We start from the raw sequence: 15,109 nt of genomic DNA, 5'->3' as shown, positions 1-15,109 counted from the left end.
CATCTCACAAGTCACTGATGTCCTATTTGCAAAAGCTGTGCAGCACATCCAATTTCAGATAGATAGGGTCTCACAGGCACAAAGGGCGGTGAGGTTTACCTCCATCACTAGAATCCTGCAGGTGAAGGTCATCATTGATTGCACCCATGTAGCCTTCAAGGCAAGTGACCAGTCAGTCAAATTCATCAACAGGAAGGGCTTCCACTCCTTCCAAAGTTCAGCTGATCTATGACCACAAGAGCTTCCTGCATGTGCGCACTAACTTTCCTAGCAGCTGCCATGACTGCTTCATCCTCCAGTAGCCCAGAATGTCACAGCTCTTCATTTCACCTCCCAAACTTTACGGATGGATTCTAGGGGACAAGGGCTATCCCTTGAAGAGATTAACAGAGGAACGAGGAGGAGATTTTTTAAAAATTCTTTCACAGGATGTGGCTGTTGCTGGCTGGGCCAGCATTTATTGCCCAAATCTAATTGCCCTTGAGACGGTGGTGGTGAGCTGCCTTCTTGAACTGCTGCAGTCCATGTGGTGTAGGAATACCCACAGTGCTGTCAGGAAGGGAGTTTCAGGATTTTGATCCAGCGACAGTGAAGGAATTACGACCGACTGCCAATAAAAATTCCCTTATACATGAAGGCACCAGCCCTAACTTTTCTGTCATGTTTAGTGGATAATTAGTGAGTAAATACCACAACTTCAGAATTGAAATCTATCCTCGACTTTTGTTAGAGCACAACCTGTAGAGCAGCACAATAACTCAGGCCGCAAATTCCACATTTAGTTGTGTGTGCGTATTCTGGAAATTGCTGAGCCATTTACTCCATGATAACAGTGTTATCCTTAATGCGAAGTCTATTATAATTCTAACAGTATATATTCCTATGCCTTTTTCCATTGAGCAATGACATTTCTCCTTCCCTGTCCCGTGCCTAGCTAATTGAAGTTTGAACTTTAGATATTTAGTTATATTACAAGATTGCTACATTTTCCATCAAATCTCCACCTCAAATCAAGCTCTCTGGCACCTGGTCAACTCCTCTACAGTTCCTTCAACCTCCCTCAATTAGACAGGCTTGTACAAAGCAATCAAAAGAAAGTAAAAATATTAATGCTTCAGTTGAGCCCATATTCACTATCTTAAGTAGTCCATTCTAAAAGTTAATGGTAAAAATGAGAAGCAATTTTCCTTAATTTCAGGCTTCCCTTCAAAATTCTGAAAGTTTGAATAAACTAAGGGATAAGACTATTGGTGTGATGACTGACAGTCAATATGCTTTTCTGCATTATTATTGCATTAAATAATGCAATTCAGCCACAAAACCTTGCAGAATTTTCAAGAAATTTGTGGGGTTAAAGTACTTCCTAGTCCTGAATTCCAGGGTTACATTTTAGATTTAAATAGATCTTTATGAAGGGTTATGTCACATGAAATTTGTCTCTCTACTTCATCCACTTAAAATATTTTTAAATTACTCTGTTTTTTGCACAAACTAACAAGTTTGTATACTAACTACAGATGTTAAAATCTCTTGACCTTTAATTAATCAAATACAACCCAAAGCACAAACTGCAGAAATTGCTGGAATACATGACCTATAATGGCAGATTAATTTTCTTAATATATGGTTACTACATTTTTTCAAAAATTGGGAATTATTGTGGTTCTGTAACAAATGCCAGATGAGACAGTTAAGAAGGTTCAAATCCAAAATGGAAGGTCTGGCACACGCACCGACACATATATCGGGTATGGTTAATCAGGTTCAACTGCGATCTCCCTTCCAATCCTCAAGATCAAATAGACTTCTCAATACTCTGGAAAATAGGTCGATCAGAGTTCATGTGGAAAACCTGAATGGCGATGCGACTCACAGTCTCATCATCATATTTAAAGTTCCAACTTGCCCCTGGCCTCAGTTAAAGCTGGAAAAGGGTGGGTTGGACAGGGTGGGGGGGGTGGGTGCTTTGGGTTGGGAAATAGACCTTTCAGACTTTAACTTCCTCACCCAACCCAAATCTGCCTGTTCGTTAGGCTAAAATTCAGCCCAATATCCTGGACTTCCTAGGCCTAGCATCAAACCTTTCCTTAAATTAGTTTCATTGTGGTACCAGTACTGGGAAGTCCAGCATTTTGTCATATTTCCCAGTACTGGTACTTGGAAATTTTTATTTGCATCACTACTACAGCCATCCTAACCCTAGGTTTATGTACATGCAGCACAAACAGGCCATTCAGCCAGCCCATGCTAGCATTTATGCTTCAAATGAGCTCTGCTATCTTTCCTCATCTATATCTATCAGAGTAACGAGATACACTACAGCAGTGTGCCAAGCCTCCTTCAACAGCACCTTCTTAGCCTGTGACTTCTACCCCGAGAAGGACAAGGGCAGCAGGCCTAGTCTCCTCCAACCGCACACCATCCTAACTTAGAACTATATCACCATTCCTTTACTGTTACTAGGTCAAAAAACCTCAAAGCCCCTTCCTAACAGCACTGTGGGTGTATCCACACAACATGGTCTTTAGCGGCTCAAGATGGTGGTCTACCACTACCTCCCCAAGGACAATTAAGGATGGGCAACAAAGGCAGGCCTTGCCAGTGACCCCTTGAACAAAAAAAAAACCCTTCATTCCTTTCTTCTTCATATGCTTCTCTAGTGTCCCCTAGAATGCTTCTCTAGTGTCCCCTAGAATGCTTCTCTAGTGTCCCCTAGAATGCTTCTCTAGTGTCCCCTAGAATGCTTCTCTAGTGTCCCCTAGAATGCTTCTCTAGTGTCCCCTAGAATGCATCTATACTATTCACTTCAAATGCTCCTGTGGTAGTGAATTCCACATTCTCTCAACTCTTTGGGTAAAGCAATTTCTTCTGAATTCTCTATTAGGTTTCAAAATGACTATCTTATATTGATGATCCCATTATGCTCTTCCCCACAAGTAGAAATATTCTCTCTGCTTCCACTCTATCAAAATATTTCGTAACTTTAAAGACCATTTATTAGGTCACCCCTCAGCCTTCTGTTTTCAAGTGTAAAAAGATCCAGCCTGTCCACCCTTTCCTGATATGAATTACTGGTATCATTGTGAACCTTTGTTGTACCCTCATCAATGCCTCTATATTCTTTTTCTAATATGGCGACCAGAACTACACACACAGTCGTCTAATTAAGGTTCAATACAAACGTAACATTTCCTTGCTTTTCAATTCTATCCCTCTAGAAATAAATGCTAGTGCTTGGGTTGCTTTTTCCTAGCCTTGCTAACCTGTGGCGCAGCACTTAATGATTGGTGTATTTCCATTCCAAGGTCCCTTTCTCTCCTTACCCTATCTAGACTTGCACCTTCAAATAATAAGTGACCTCCCTATTCTTCCTACCAAAATGTGTTACCTCACATTCGTCTCTGTTGAACTTCATTTGCCAATTATTTGTCCATTCTGCAAGTTTATTAATGTCCTCCTGTAACCTGTTGCAGTCCTCAGAATTGACTACCGCCTGTAATTTGGTGTCATCTGCAAAATTTAGCAATTATGTTTTTGATTTCAAAGTCCAAATTGTTAATGTAAATTGTGAACAAAAGTGGTCCCAGCTCTGATCCTTGTGGAACACCACTTTCCATCTTCTCGTCACTCTTATTAACTACCCTGTACTACCATTCGGGTTTCTGTCTTGAGGCCAGCTAGCAATCCATTCTGCAACTTGTCCTCCGACTCTGCATTCTCTGACCTGGTCCATTAGTCTATAATGAGACCTTATTGAAGCCCTTTTTAAAGTCCTGATAAATTACATCTAGTGCATTACCACTGTCTACTCGTTCTGTTGCCTCCATTCAAAAAAGGGTTGATCCAGCAAGATTTTCCCTTTTGAAATCTATGCTGACTATTCATTATGTTTTTTTGTTTCTAGATATTCTTCTATTCTCTCCTTTAGTAGGGATTCCATTATCAGACATTTCATGTCTTAGACTTCTCTTCACACAATAGGAAAATCATGCCTAACTAATTTCCTGGAGTTTTTTGAAGAGATGTCAGAGATGATTGATGAAAGCAAGGCCATTGATGTGATGTATATGGACTTCCAAAATGCATTCGAATCAGTGCCACACAATAGGCTTGTGAGGAAAGTTATAGATCATGGAATAAAAGGGGCAGTAGCAAAATTGGTTGAGGGATAGGAAACAGAGAGTAATGGTTAATGCGTATTTCTCTGGCGGGGAGAAGATTTGTAGTTGAGTTCCCCAGGTGTCAGTATTGGGACCCTTGCTTGTCCTGATATATATAAATGATCTAGATCTTGTGGTGTGCAGGGGATAATTTCAAAGTTTGCGAATGTCACGAAACTTGGGAGAATTGTAAACTGTGAGGAGGATAGCGTAGAACTTCAAAAGGACATTGACACATTGGTGGAGTGGGCAGATAGGTGGCAGATGAAGTTCAATGCAGAGAAGTGTAAGGTGATACACTTTGGGACAAAGAATATGGAGAGACAGTATAAAATAAAGGGTACTATTCTAAGGGGTGTGCAGGAGCAGAGAGACCTGGGTGTATATGTACATAAGTCATTAAAGGTGACAGGACAGGTAGAGAGCTGTCTCTAAAGCATACAGTACTCTAAGCTTCATTAACAGGGGCATAGAGCACAAGAGCAGGGAGGTTATGATGAACTTATATAAGACACTGGTTAGACCTCAGCTGGAGTATTGTGTACACTTCTGGGTGCCATACTATAGTAAGGATGTAAATGCATTGGAGAGAGTGCAGAAGAGGTTTACGAGAATGGTTCCAGGGATGAGACACTTCAGTTATGAGGAAAGATTGGAAAAGTTGGGACTGTTTTCTTTGGGGAGGGGAAGGCTAAGAGGAGAATTGATAGAAGTTTTCAAAATAGTGAGGGGCCTGGACAGAGTAGACAGGGAGAAACTGTTCCTGCTCGTAAATGAATGGAGAACCAGAGGGTTCAGTTTTAAAGTGTTTTGCAAAAGAAGCAAATGTGAGGTGAGAAAAAATGTTTTCACACAGCAAGTAGTTAGGGTTTGGAATGCACTGTCTGGAAGTGTGGAGGAGGCAGGTTTAATTGAGGCATTCAAGAGGACATTGGATGATTATCTAAATAGAAATAATGTGCATATTTACAGGGAAAAGGTAGGAGATTGGCACCAAGTTAAAATGCTCAGAGAGCCGGTGCAGACACGATGGGCTGAATGGCCTCCTTCTACACGGTAACAATTCTGTGAATAAAGAAAAGGCAAGGGCTGGGAAAAGCAATAATTTTTAAAACAAAAAATCTTTTCCCAATATTTTCCCTTTGTATTTTGAAAATATTCCTTCATGATGACTTATGGTCCAATGGGAACACATGCCTTCCCAAACTCTACCATGTTAACAGACTAACAACCAAATGCATCCTACATCCACAATTCACAAGTTGCAAAGAGAGGCTGTGACAGGTCAGCTTACAATATTGCCAGAGCACAGCTCATTTATTTTTTACATCAGAAAAAATATACATGATCCTTAGAAACCATCAAACCTCCAAATTTGCGACATTCCAAATTAATTAATTATTGACTTTTTAAATCAACTTCTCTTCTCACAAAATGTGCCTTGTAGAAAAATAAATTGAAATTAAATTCCAGATAGCTGCAGTGCAATCACGCTGAAAATTAAGACATTCCTGATCTATTCCAGTGGTATATGGAGATCAGTGAAAGAGAAACAGACTTCTAAAAAAGGCGGGGTGGGGGGGTGAATAACAATATTGTCCTTTATTTCCACGTTCAATTTAGCTTTTGTTGGAGGTTGGATTGTCCATGAGTGCATACCATAGCATTTTTGGTTAAGTGTAAACATCTGTTCAGTTGCAGAAAAGAGACATAATACCTTTGAAAAGGTTGTGGCACCAGGGAAATATGTATCAAATTTCAATTCTCATGCCAAATTCAAAAATCACAAAGTGTTTAACTCTCAAAATTAAAAAGCAAGGCAAAAATGAAACACTTACCCATGCTGTGGATCAAGTGCAATAGCTCTTGGTTGATCAAGATCCTGCCAGAAAAGGACCTTTCGAGACATTCCATTGAGATTGGCAACCTCTATCCGATTAGTTTCAGAGTCTGTCCAATAGAGCTTCTTGCCTAACCAGTCACAAGCTAATCCATCTGGTGAAACGAGACCAGAGATGATCACTTTCTGCACATTCCCAGTTAGGTTCACGTATGTTTGTTTAATGGCTTCTTCACTCACGTCAGTCCAATAAATCGCACCTTCAGAATACAAAAAGTCAACTGCAGCTGCATCCTCCAAACCACTAACTACTACAGTAGATTCAGGTCTCACTGTTTCTGCATCTACCAATCTGACGTCCCGCCTATTAGCGAAAAGCAGCAGAGGTGATGCTATGGAGAAACAAGAAAATACAGTTAGTTACCAGGCAATTAAAAAAAAAATTATCACCACATCTTGACAGTCGTCCCCCCCCCCGCTCTATCCTTTTAAGACCAAACATAAGATTGCAGTCATTTTCCGTCCAGGAGCAAGGGAAAACAACGTACAGTAATCCAGCCGCCAATTTTCTTTCCTTGCAGGTGATGCAACTTATCTGCATTCAGTACACACTCCCCCTGTCCCCCCAACATAATCTTAAAGCGACATCAAAACATGCTCGCATCGTACAGCATAAGAAGTTGCTGCACCTTTACACATCCCAAATCTACCAAGAAACACAGGAAGCTGGAGCAGGAGTTGACCATATGGCCCCTCAAGCCAGCTCAAAAGATCAAAAAGAAACTTAATTTATGGTGAATGTAATTCGCATTTTAATTTTTCAATCTTTGATGGCGGTTTGGCCGATTTTGGGAAAATTACACTGAGAAAAAGAAACACTGCAAGCTAGCAGAAACCCCAGGGCAAGGTCAATCATCTGTATATGTAACAATGAAAAAGAATGATGAGCACTAGCAGATTCAGGGGCCATAAGGGTATGTTCCCCTTTGAAATTCAGCTAATTTCTTCAAAAATGTCAAAATTAAATGTCAACATCTTAGTAAACAAAGGGATAATGCTTTATAACAGTTCCTTTCCTGCATCTCAAATAGACTGTAGCAACAGTATGGTAATCAGAAATTAGCTTTATCTATCTGTAACAAGTAACAGATTCCATGACTTGGATTCAAGAGCTAAGTGAAAACCTGTCAAATTTGCAAGGGATTCCAAACTATTAGAGCCCTTTTAATTTGAGAAGGCAGTTGTAGAATGAAAGAACATTTTAACTGGTGATGAATTTGTAGGAACAAATATTGCATTATTAAATCTAATAATGAGTAATGAGCCAGATTTAGTAAACAGCCGAATGGTACGTAACCATTTATCTAATAATGACCATAATATGATTGAATTCAATGTTGTGTTTGAAAGGAAGAAATGTGAAACAGCTATGATTCTAGATTTAGATAAGGCTGATTTCAACAGGACAGAACAGAGACTGTCCACAGTAAACTGGGTAAACCTGGGCAAATGGTTAAAAGACATAGGGAGGTGTTAAAAAAAATAATTCACCATGGTTTATAAACTTGTCCTGCATCAAAGGGCAAGAGCTCTTTACAAAAAACATATCCCCTACCTCTTCAGTCATTAATGGGTAACATAAAACTAAAAGAAAATGCATACAAAAATGCAAAAAAAAAAGCATAGATCCTGGTGAAAAGGAAAGACACAGGGAATGGCAAGTTGACAAAGCAGATGGCAAGAGCTACAAAAGGGAGTATGAAAAGAAACTTAGCAGGGATTTCAAAACCAACACAAAACCTTTTATAATTGTACCAGGAAAAAAAAGAGAATGGTCAAGATCAATGTGGGCTCCTTAAAAATTGACAATTGAGGTTATCATAAAAAAAGGAAATGGGCATGTTGGAATAATGACTGTGCATCAGCATTTGCAGTGGAGGAAGAGGACAGCATGCCAGACACCCTAAGGAAACTAATTTTGAATCAAATTCAGGAACTCACCATAATTAATGTAAGAAAATTAACAGTAATGAAGAAAACAATGGCACTTAAGAGTGTCAAATCCCCAGGGCCAGGTGGTTTCCAATCTAGGGTTTTAAAGCAAATAGGTTCTTAAAGTTCTCTCAATTTCGGAACCATTCCTTTAGATTGGAAAATTGCATTCTACTATTTAAGAAGATAGGGGAAAACCAGGGAATGACAGACCAATTAGACCAGCATCTAATCCCGACAACAGACATTCAAGTTTATAATTAAGGACAGAGTGACCAAGCACCTTGAAAACTTTCAGCTGATTAGAGAGAGCAGCATAGATTTGTAAGGCTGTGCCTAAAGAGCCTGATTGTAATAGTGCACAGGGGATTGTCCATAGATGTGATTTATATGGACTTCCAGAAGGCATTTGGTTAAGTCCCTCATAAGAGACTGTTGGTTAAAGTTGGAGCTCATGGAACTAAAGGCAAATTAGTGACATAGTCAAGAAATTGGCCAAGTGGTAGGAGACAGAGTAGGGATAATGGGCAGGTACACTAACTGGCTGGATGTGATTAGTGATGTGATGCATGAATCTGTGTTGGGGCCTCAAGTATTTATCAATTACTAAAATGTCAGGGTAAGAGAGCCAATTGTCAAGTTTGCCAATGACACCAAGACAGACGACATTGTAGTAGTATAGATGGAAGCAATAAATGACAGAGATATTAGGCAAAACTGTGGCAAATAGACTTCAATATTGGCAAATTTGAAGTTATTCACTTTGGATCTAAGAAGGATAGATCAGACTACTTTTAAATGACGAAAAGCAAAAGCAGTGACGGTCAAAGAGACTGTGGTGTCCACGTACATAGATCATTAACGTTTCATGGACAGATACAAACATAAATCAAAAAGGCTAAAGGAATGCTTACCTTATTTTTCTAGGGGGTTAGAGTATGAAATATTACATGTCATGCTACAGCTATATAAAGCCCTAATTAGATCACAGCTGGAGTACTGTGAGCAGTTCTGGGCAAAATGCTTTAGGAAAATTATATTGGCTTTGGAGGGATTACAGCGTAGGTTTACCAAAATGATACCTGGACACCAGGAGTTAAATTATGAGGAGAGGTGACACAAACTTTTGTATATTTTCTGGAATTTAGAAGGATAAGGGATTTGACAGAAGTTTTCAAGATTTTAAAGAGGGTCAGGTTGGGTAGATAGAGAGGGAATAGTTTTTAAAAATTAGCACCGTGCCTTTCAGGAGTGAAGTTAGGGAATATTTCTACATGTAAAGGATGACAGCAGTTTTGAACTCTCTTGCGCAAACAGCAGTCGATGCTGGGCCAATTGTTCATTTTAAATCTGAGATCAATAGATTTCTGGTCACCAAAATTTGAAAGGATAAGGAGCAAAGGCAGGTATATGGAGTTAGGTCACAGATTCGCCATGATCTCACTAAATGGCAGAACAGGGTACGAGGGGCTAAATGGGCTACTCTAGTTCCTAAGCACCTAAATAGTCATGGATGAAGTTGAAAAAGATCCAAACCAGGTACGTAAAATTGTCAAAAGAGGTCATGTTGAAACCGCATTATGCTCTGATTAGACCACAATTGCTGTACAGCATCTAGCTCTAGTCGCCAACACAGATGGAAACATTCAAGCCACAGAAGCATTCAAAAAAGAGCACCAAGATTGATCGCTAGTAATTATAAGAAAAGACTCGAGAGACCTGGGCTTTTTAGTCTTGAATGGAGATGAAGAGGTGTTAAACAACGCTGAAAAAGTAAATTCATATCACTACTTAAAATGAAACCAAGGCACAGGTGCTAGCTAATAAAAGGCAAATGTAGAGTTGATGTCAGGATGTTTATTTATCCTGTACAACAATTTATCTACAATAGGAAGCAAAATCTGAAATCCTTTAAGAAATAATCTGGCAAATGGAGTATAATGTGGGAAAATGTGTACTTGTCCACTTTGACAGGAAGAATAGAAAAGCAGTATATTATTTAAAAGGGAAAGAGACTGCAGAATTCTATGGTACAGAGGGTGAATGTCCTGGTACATGAATCACAAGAAGTTAGTATGCAGGTACAGCAGGTATTAGGAAGGCAAATGGAATGTTGGTGTTTATTACAAGGGGAATACAGCATAAAAGTCGGGAGGTGTTACTACAGTTGTACAGGGCCCCAGCGAGACTGCATCTAGAGTATTGTGTAGAGTTTTGGTCTCCTTACTTAAGAAAGGATATAATTGCATTAGAAGCAGTTCAGAGAAGATTCACTTGATTGATTTCTGGGATGAAGGGGTTGTCTTTTGAGGAAAAAGTGGACAGATCCGGCCTGTATCCATTGGAGTCAGAAGAATGAGAGATGATCTTATGGAAACATATAAGATCCTAAGCGGAACTAACAGGGTGGATGTTAAGAGCATGTTTCCCTTTGTGGGAGAGACAAGAACTAGGGGACAGAGTTTGAAAATAAGGGGTCTCCAATTTAAAACAGAGGTGAGGAGAATTTTTTTCTCTCACAGGGTCGTTAGTCTGTGGACTTCTCTTTCCCAGGGAGCAGTGGAGGCAGAGTCACTGAGTATTTTTAAGGCCGAATTAGATAGATTCTTGATTGACAAGGGAGCTGAAGGTTATCGGAGGTATACAGGAAAATAGAGTTGAGGCCACAATCAGTTCAGCCATGATCTTATCAAACAGCAGAGCAGGCTCAAGGGGCCAAATGGCCTACTCCCGCTTCTATTTTTTGTGTTCTTGTGTAATTAAATGTGTGATAAGCGGTGTGGACCAGGAGACTGTAAAATCTTTCTGGATGGATGAGCAAAAATAGGCTAAATGATTTCTTCATGTTGTATGTAACTTGTGATGAAAGACAGCTTGTAACTAAACGGGCAATTCTGACTTAATCCATCCATGGGGAAAGGGATGAAATTGTATGTAAGGCTGGTTTTACACTCCACCCCATTTTACTTTCCATTGAAGACATATTGGGCAGGGTGTAAAACGGTCAGTCCATTCAATCCCAAGGATTTCCCATCTGCCAAGTTAGGTTAAAAGAGGCAAAAAAGTGTCAGCAGCTACTTCAGTCCATTTTAAAATCTGGGATCCACCATTTTTAAAAACTAACATGATTAAAAGCTATGCCTAACAGGATGAGAATTACAGCATAGGAGCAACATATATCCTACTAAAACTGCGTAGGTGCCCAACAGTAGTAGCAAGGCCGAACATAAAACCAAACAGAGCATAAATGGGTGCATTTTGATTAAAAACAGTTCATGTTTATCAAGACTCAGAATCCCCAGCAATCACTATTCTGACATAAAATGGGTATTACACTACAAGTGGTAAAAATCCACCTGTGAACAAGTTGACTATGAGGGCCTTCTACCAGAAGGAAGTAAACTCCTGACCAAGATATCAAATCTGTGTTTACAGAATAATACACGTTTTTATAAATTGGACGGTTGGTTAAAGATGACAATTAATCTGTAGGTAATGTGCTTTTTAAAATTTTTTACAGCTGAAACCATTTGCTGAAGATTGCCGAGCGATCCATTTTTGCAGTCCAAGCACCTTCTGAGCCAGTGAAAGACTAAGACATAACCTGCCAAGAATGGGCGCGAAGTGTTGTGACAGTTAGGTTCTAACAGTATTTAAAGAGTTGTAGAGCTATTTAGTTTTGTAACTGGATATTTCATTAATTATATGATTCAATCAACTCTTCAGGTACAACCTATAACTTAATATGGCACAACAAAAACAGAATTACCTGGAAAAACTCAGCAGGTCTGGCAGCATCGGCGGAGAAGAAATCAGTTAACGTTTCGAGCCTTCATGGCCCTTCGGCAGAATATATAACCTAAAAATGTTATGAGGCCCACTGCACACAACCAATAGATCTATTTTTGGTCAAAGCTCGATAATAACTCACTGCTGGCTAAAACAGAATTTTCATGGCCTGTTCATGACTCTACAGTTTGCGAGATAGTGCTGTCAGTTGAATTACAGATTGAATAGAGATACCATAAAGCTACTTATGAAATAAAAATTTCAGAGTTTCATACTATGAGGCTTTTTGCACGCAATAAACTTCTGATGCAACCAAGAAATCGAACTAACTAAGGACTGACTGCTTTACAACCAGGGCTGCTTCAGGGGAAGGTTGGTTTCTCTACAATGTGTAGCAGCTTATGGACATCCTAGCTTTTTTTTAAATAAAAAGAGCCTTATTGTTAAATGTCTTTTATTTAAGCAACAATTAGGATCTTAAACATTGCAGATCATCAGTAACAGTTAATAGAGGAAATGCAATATTGAATACACTACAGTGCAAAAAACGTGCATTTTAAAGTCAGATTCATAAAAAGAGTCTTATTAACTAACTTAGAGGGAAAATAAAATGACTTATTTTTCTCCATTTTGAGTTCAGGTCTAAGTAACATAAACATTTCTATCCTTTTAGCTCAGCATTTGCCAGATAATATCAAGTTTGAGAATTAAATGCTAGAGTGTTTTTGTTATGCACTCTCTTGTTTAGTGGGAACTAAACAAACTGTCAGAACTTATAATTTTGAGCATAGTTTTCAGACAGAAGAAATCTTACACTAATGAACTGTCCGAGCTGAATGTGAATCAAGGTCTCTAAACTCATAAATTTATCTTACCGAATCCTCGCTACAAAAAAAAGGTGGAAAATGGGGATATTCCAACAAGTAGTTTCACAAAATTTCCACAGCCATCCAGACCACCAAGAAAAACTGAGATTTTAGACAAAAAACTCAGCACCCCAGTGACTCGCTGACATGCTCAACTGCAGATTATTTTCCAATATATTTGCACTAATGATATCACAGACCTTGTATACGTTTAATCATGCCTTAAGGACATGAAGCACATTAACAACTGGCATCATTACTGGAGGCCACTGCACGACCAAGACTCCAATGAAAAGTTGGAACAATACATATTTTTTAAAAACAGGTATAAAGAGTACTTCAAAGGCCATAAACTAATCTGGACTGCACTACTTCTAAACATTTCACATTAAGGAAGTTACCAGAACAATGTAATTGAGTACCAGTTGTGGAAATATCAGGTACTCCCACACATCTATTCAAATTAATTTTAAAATTAAGAGTTTTATTGTTAATAAGAGAAAACCTAGTAATAGATTTCAACATTTAAGAGGTCCAAGGCAAAGTAAAGCTGAATAGCTTATGGTTCGAAATTCCTGGGAACAAGATAGATCTGTGTATAAACTAAAGGTAAAGATGTAGAAAACCTTCAATGCAGTAGGTTGAAAATCAATCGTTAAATCAAGCTTCATCTCCGCACATTTTGTATACTCTGCTCTCTATAGAGATTGCTGTTGCAGATATTAGCAGAGCAACATTCCACAATGTACAATATCCTCTGCTATTTTGGCAGAAGTGTTACCATTTAAAGTAAATTATAACCCCTGTAATATAGTGGACAAATGCATTAATCAGTCATGATCCAACAATGAATATAGATTTATATTCAGCAATGTTCATGTTGCATGATAAATCTGGGCTTTGTAGCCTTTTAGTCTACTCAATGTAAAACTTTCCAATATTACTGCTATTGCAAATCTCTTCATATTCAGTGCCTATCCTTACAACACCAGCAATTTAAAGTCCTGTGCTGTGCCTTGGATGTTAAGTTCAAGAACCTTTTACTTGCAGAAAATCTGACAGAACATCAACAACAACTATTTGTAGGCAAGTCTACACAAAAGGAAGCACAAATCAACAGTGACAGTTTGAGATCTTCCATAGTACCACTTCTGCTCATCTAACACAACAACTTTAAAGGTTACCACGCCCTTGCCAGTGATTAGGTTAGAATTTATTACAATAATGATTACATTAATAGCAAAAACTGTTTTTTTAGATGCAAGTGGTTCTGCAACTTTGGGCAAGGGGCAGATGCACTATTATATCCAAAGGCTGCTCTCCGAACTGTGCCATTCCACCATTAGCGAAAAGATAATTCACTGTCTGGCTCACCATTGAAAAACTGTGAAACTCGCCACAAAACCTTAAATTATGTCCATTCCAGTCTAAGTAGCCTTTTAATCATAAGTGTTAATTGCTGCCAAGAAACCTCTCAAAAAAATGTTGACATCAGCAAGCATGCAAATTAACAGAGTAAATCAATTGTGATTATGGTCACATTAATAAAATTAGGCAAGAAAAAAAAACATGATTATAGGAATTAGGAGCAGGAGTAGGTCATTCAGCCCTTCAAGCCTGTTCTGCCATTCAAGATCATGGCTGATCTGATTGTGATCTCAACTCCACTTTGCCATCTGCCCCCATAACCTTTGACTCTCTTGTCTATCAAAAATCTATCTCACTCAACCTTGAATAAATTCAATGACTCAGCCTTCCTGTTTTCTGGGGAAGAGAATTCCACAGGCTAACGACTGCCTGAGACAAAAAAATTTCTCCTCATCTCCATCTTAAAAGGGAGACCTCTTATGCTTCAACTATGTTCCCTAGTTCTAGTCTCCCCCACAAGGGGACACATCCAACCCTATCATGTCCCCTCATGATCTAATGTTTCAACAAGATCACCTCTCATTCTTCGAATTCCAATGGATACAGACCTAACCTGTCCAACCATTCTTCATAATAAAGCCCTTCATCTCAAGAATGAGTCGAGTGAACCTTCTCTGAACTGCTTCTAACGCAATTATATGCTTTTTCAAATAAGGAGACCAAAGCTGTACACAGTGCTCCAGGTGTGGTCTCACCAGGGCCCTGTGCAACTGCAGTAAAACCTCCCTACTTTTACATTCCATTCTTCTTGCAAGAACTGCCAACATTCTACATGCCTTCCTAAACACTTGCTGTATCTGCATACTAACTTTTTGTAATTCATGTACCAGGACACCCAGATCTCTCTCAATTTAAATAGTATACAGCTTTTCTATTTTTCCTACCCAAGTGGACAAGTTCACATTTTCCCACATTATACTCCATTTACGGAACTTTTGCCCACTCACTTAACTTATGTCTCTTTATGTAAAATAAAAGCCAAATACTGCAAATGCTCAAGATTTGAAATAAACACAGAAGTGCTGGAAAAACTC

At 38.9% G+C, this 15,109-nt stretch overlaps 1 protein-coding gene across 1 annotated transcript in view; it reads right to left on the bottom strand.

Annotated features, from left to right (window-relative positions):
- Positions 1 to 15,109, bottom strand: part of LOC144684851 (low-density lipoprotein receptor-related protein 5-like) — a 226,903-nt gene that overhangs the window by 176,138 nt on the left and 35,656 nt on the right. The window contains exon 2 of the mRNA XM_078549165.1: positions 5,999 to 6,392. Within this exon, the coding sequence (XP_078405291.1) occupies positions 5,999 to 6,392 (394 nt within the window). The remainder of the gene's footprint in view (positions 1 to 5,998; positions 6,393 to 15,109) is intronic.

Source organism: Cetorhinus maximus, chromosome 9 (genome assembly GCF_964194155.1).
Source record: "Cetorhinus maximus chromosome 9, sCetMax3.hap1.1, whole genome shotgun sequence".
Lineage (NCBI taxonomy): Eukaryota > Metazoa > Chordata > Chondrichthyes > Lamniformes > Cetorhinidae > Cetorhinus > Cetorhinus maximus.
The sequence above is the reverse complement of the archived record's forward strand: the minus strand, read 5'-3'. Positions and strand labels throughout refer to the sequence as shown.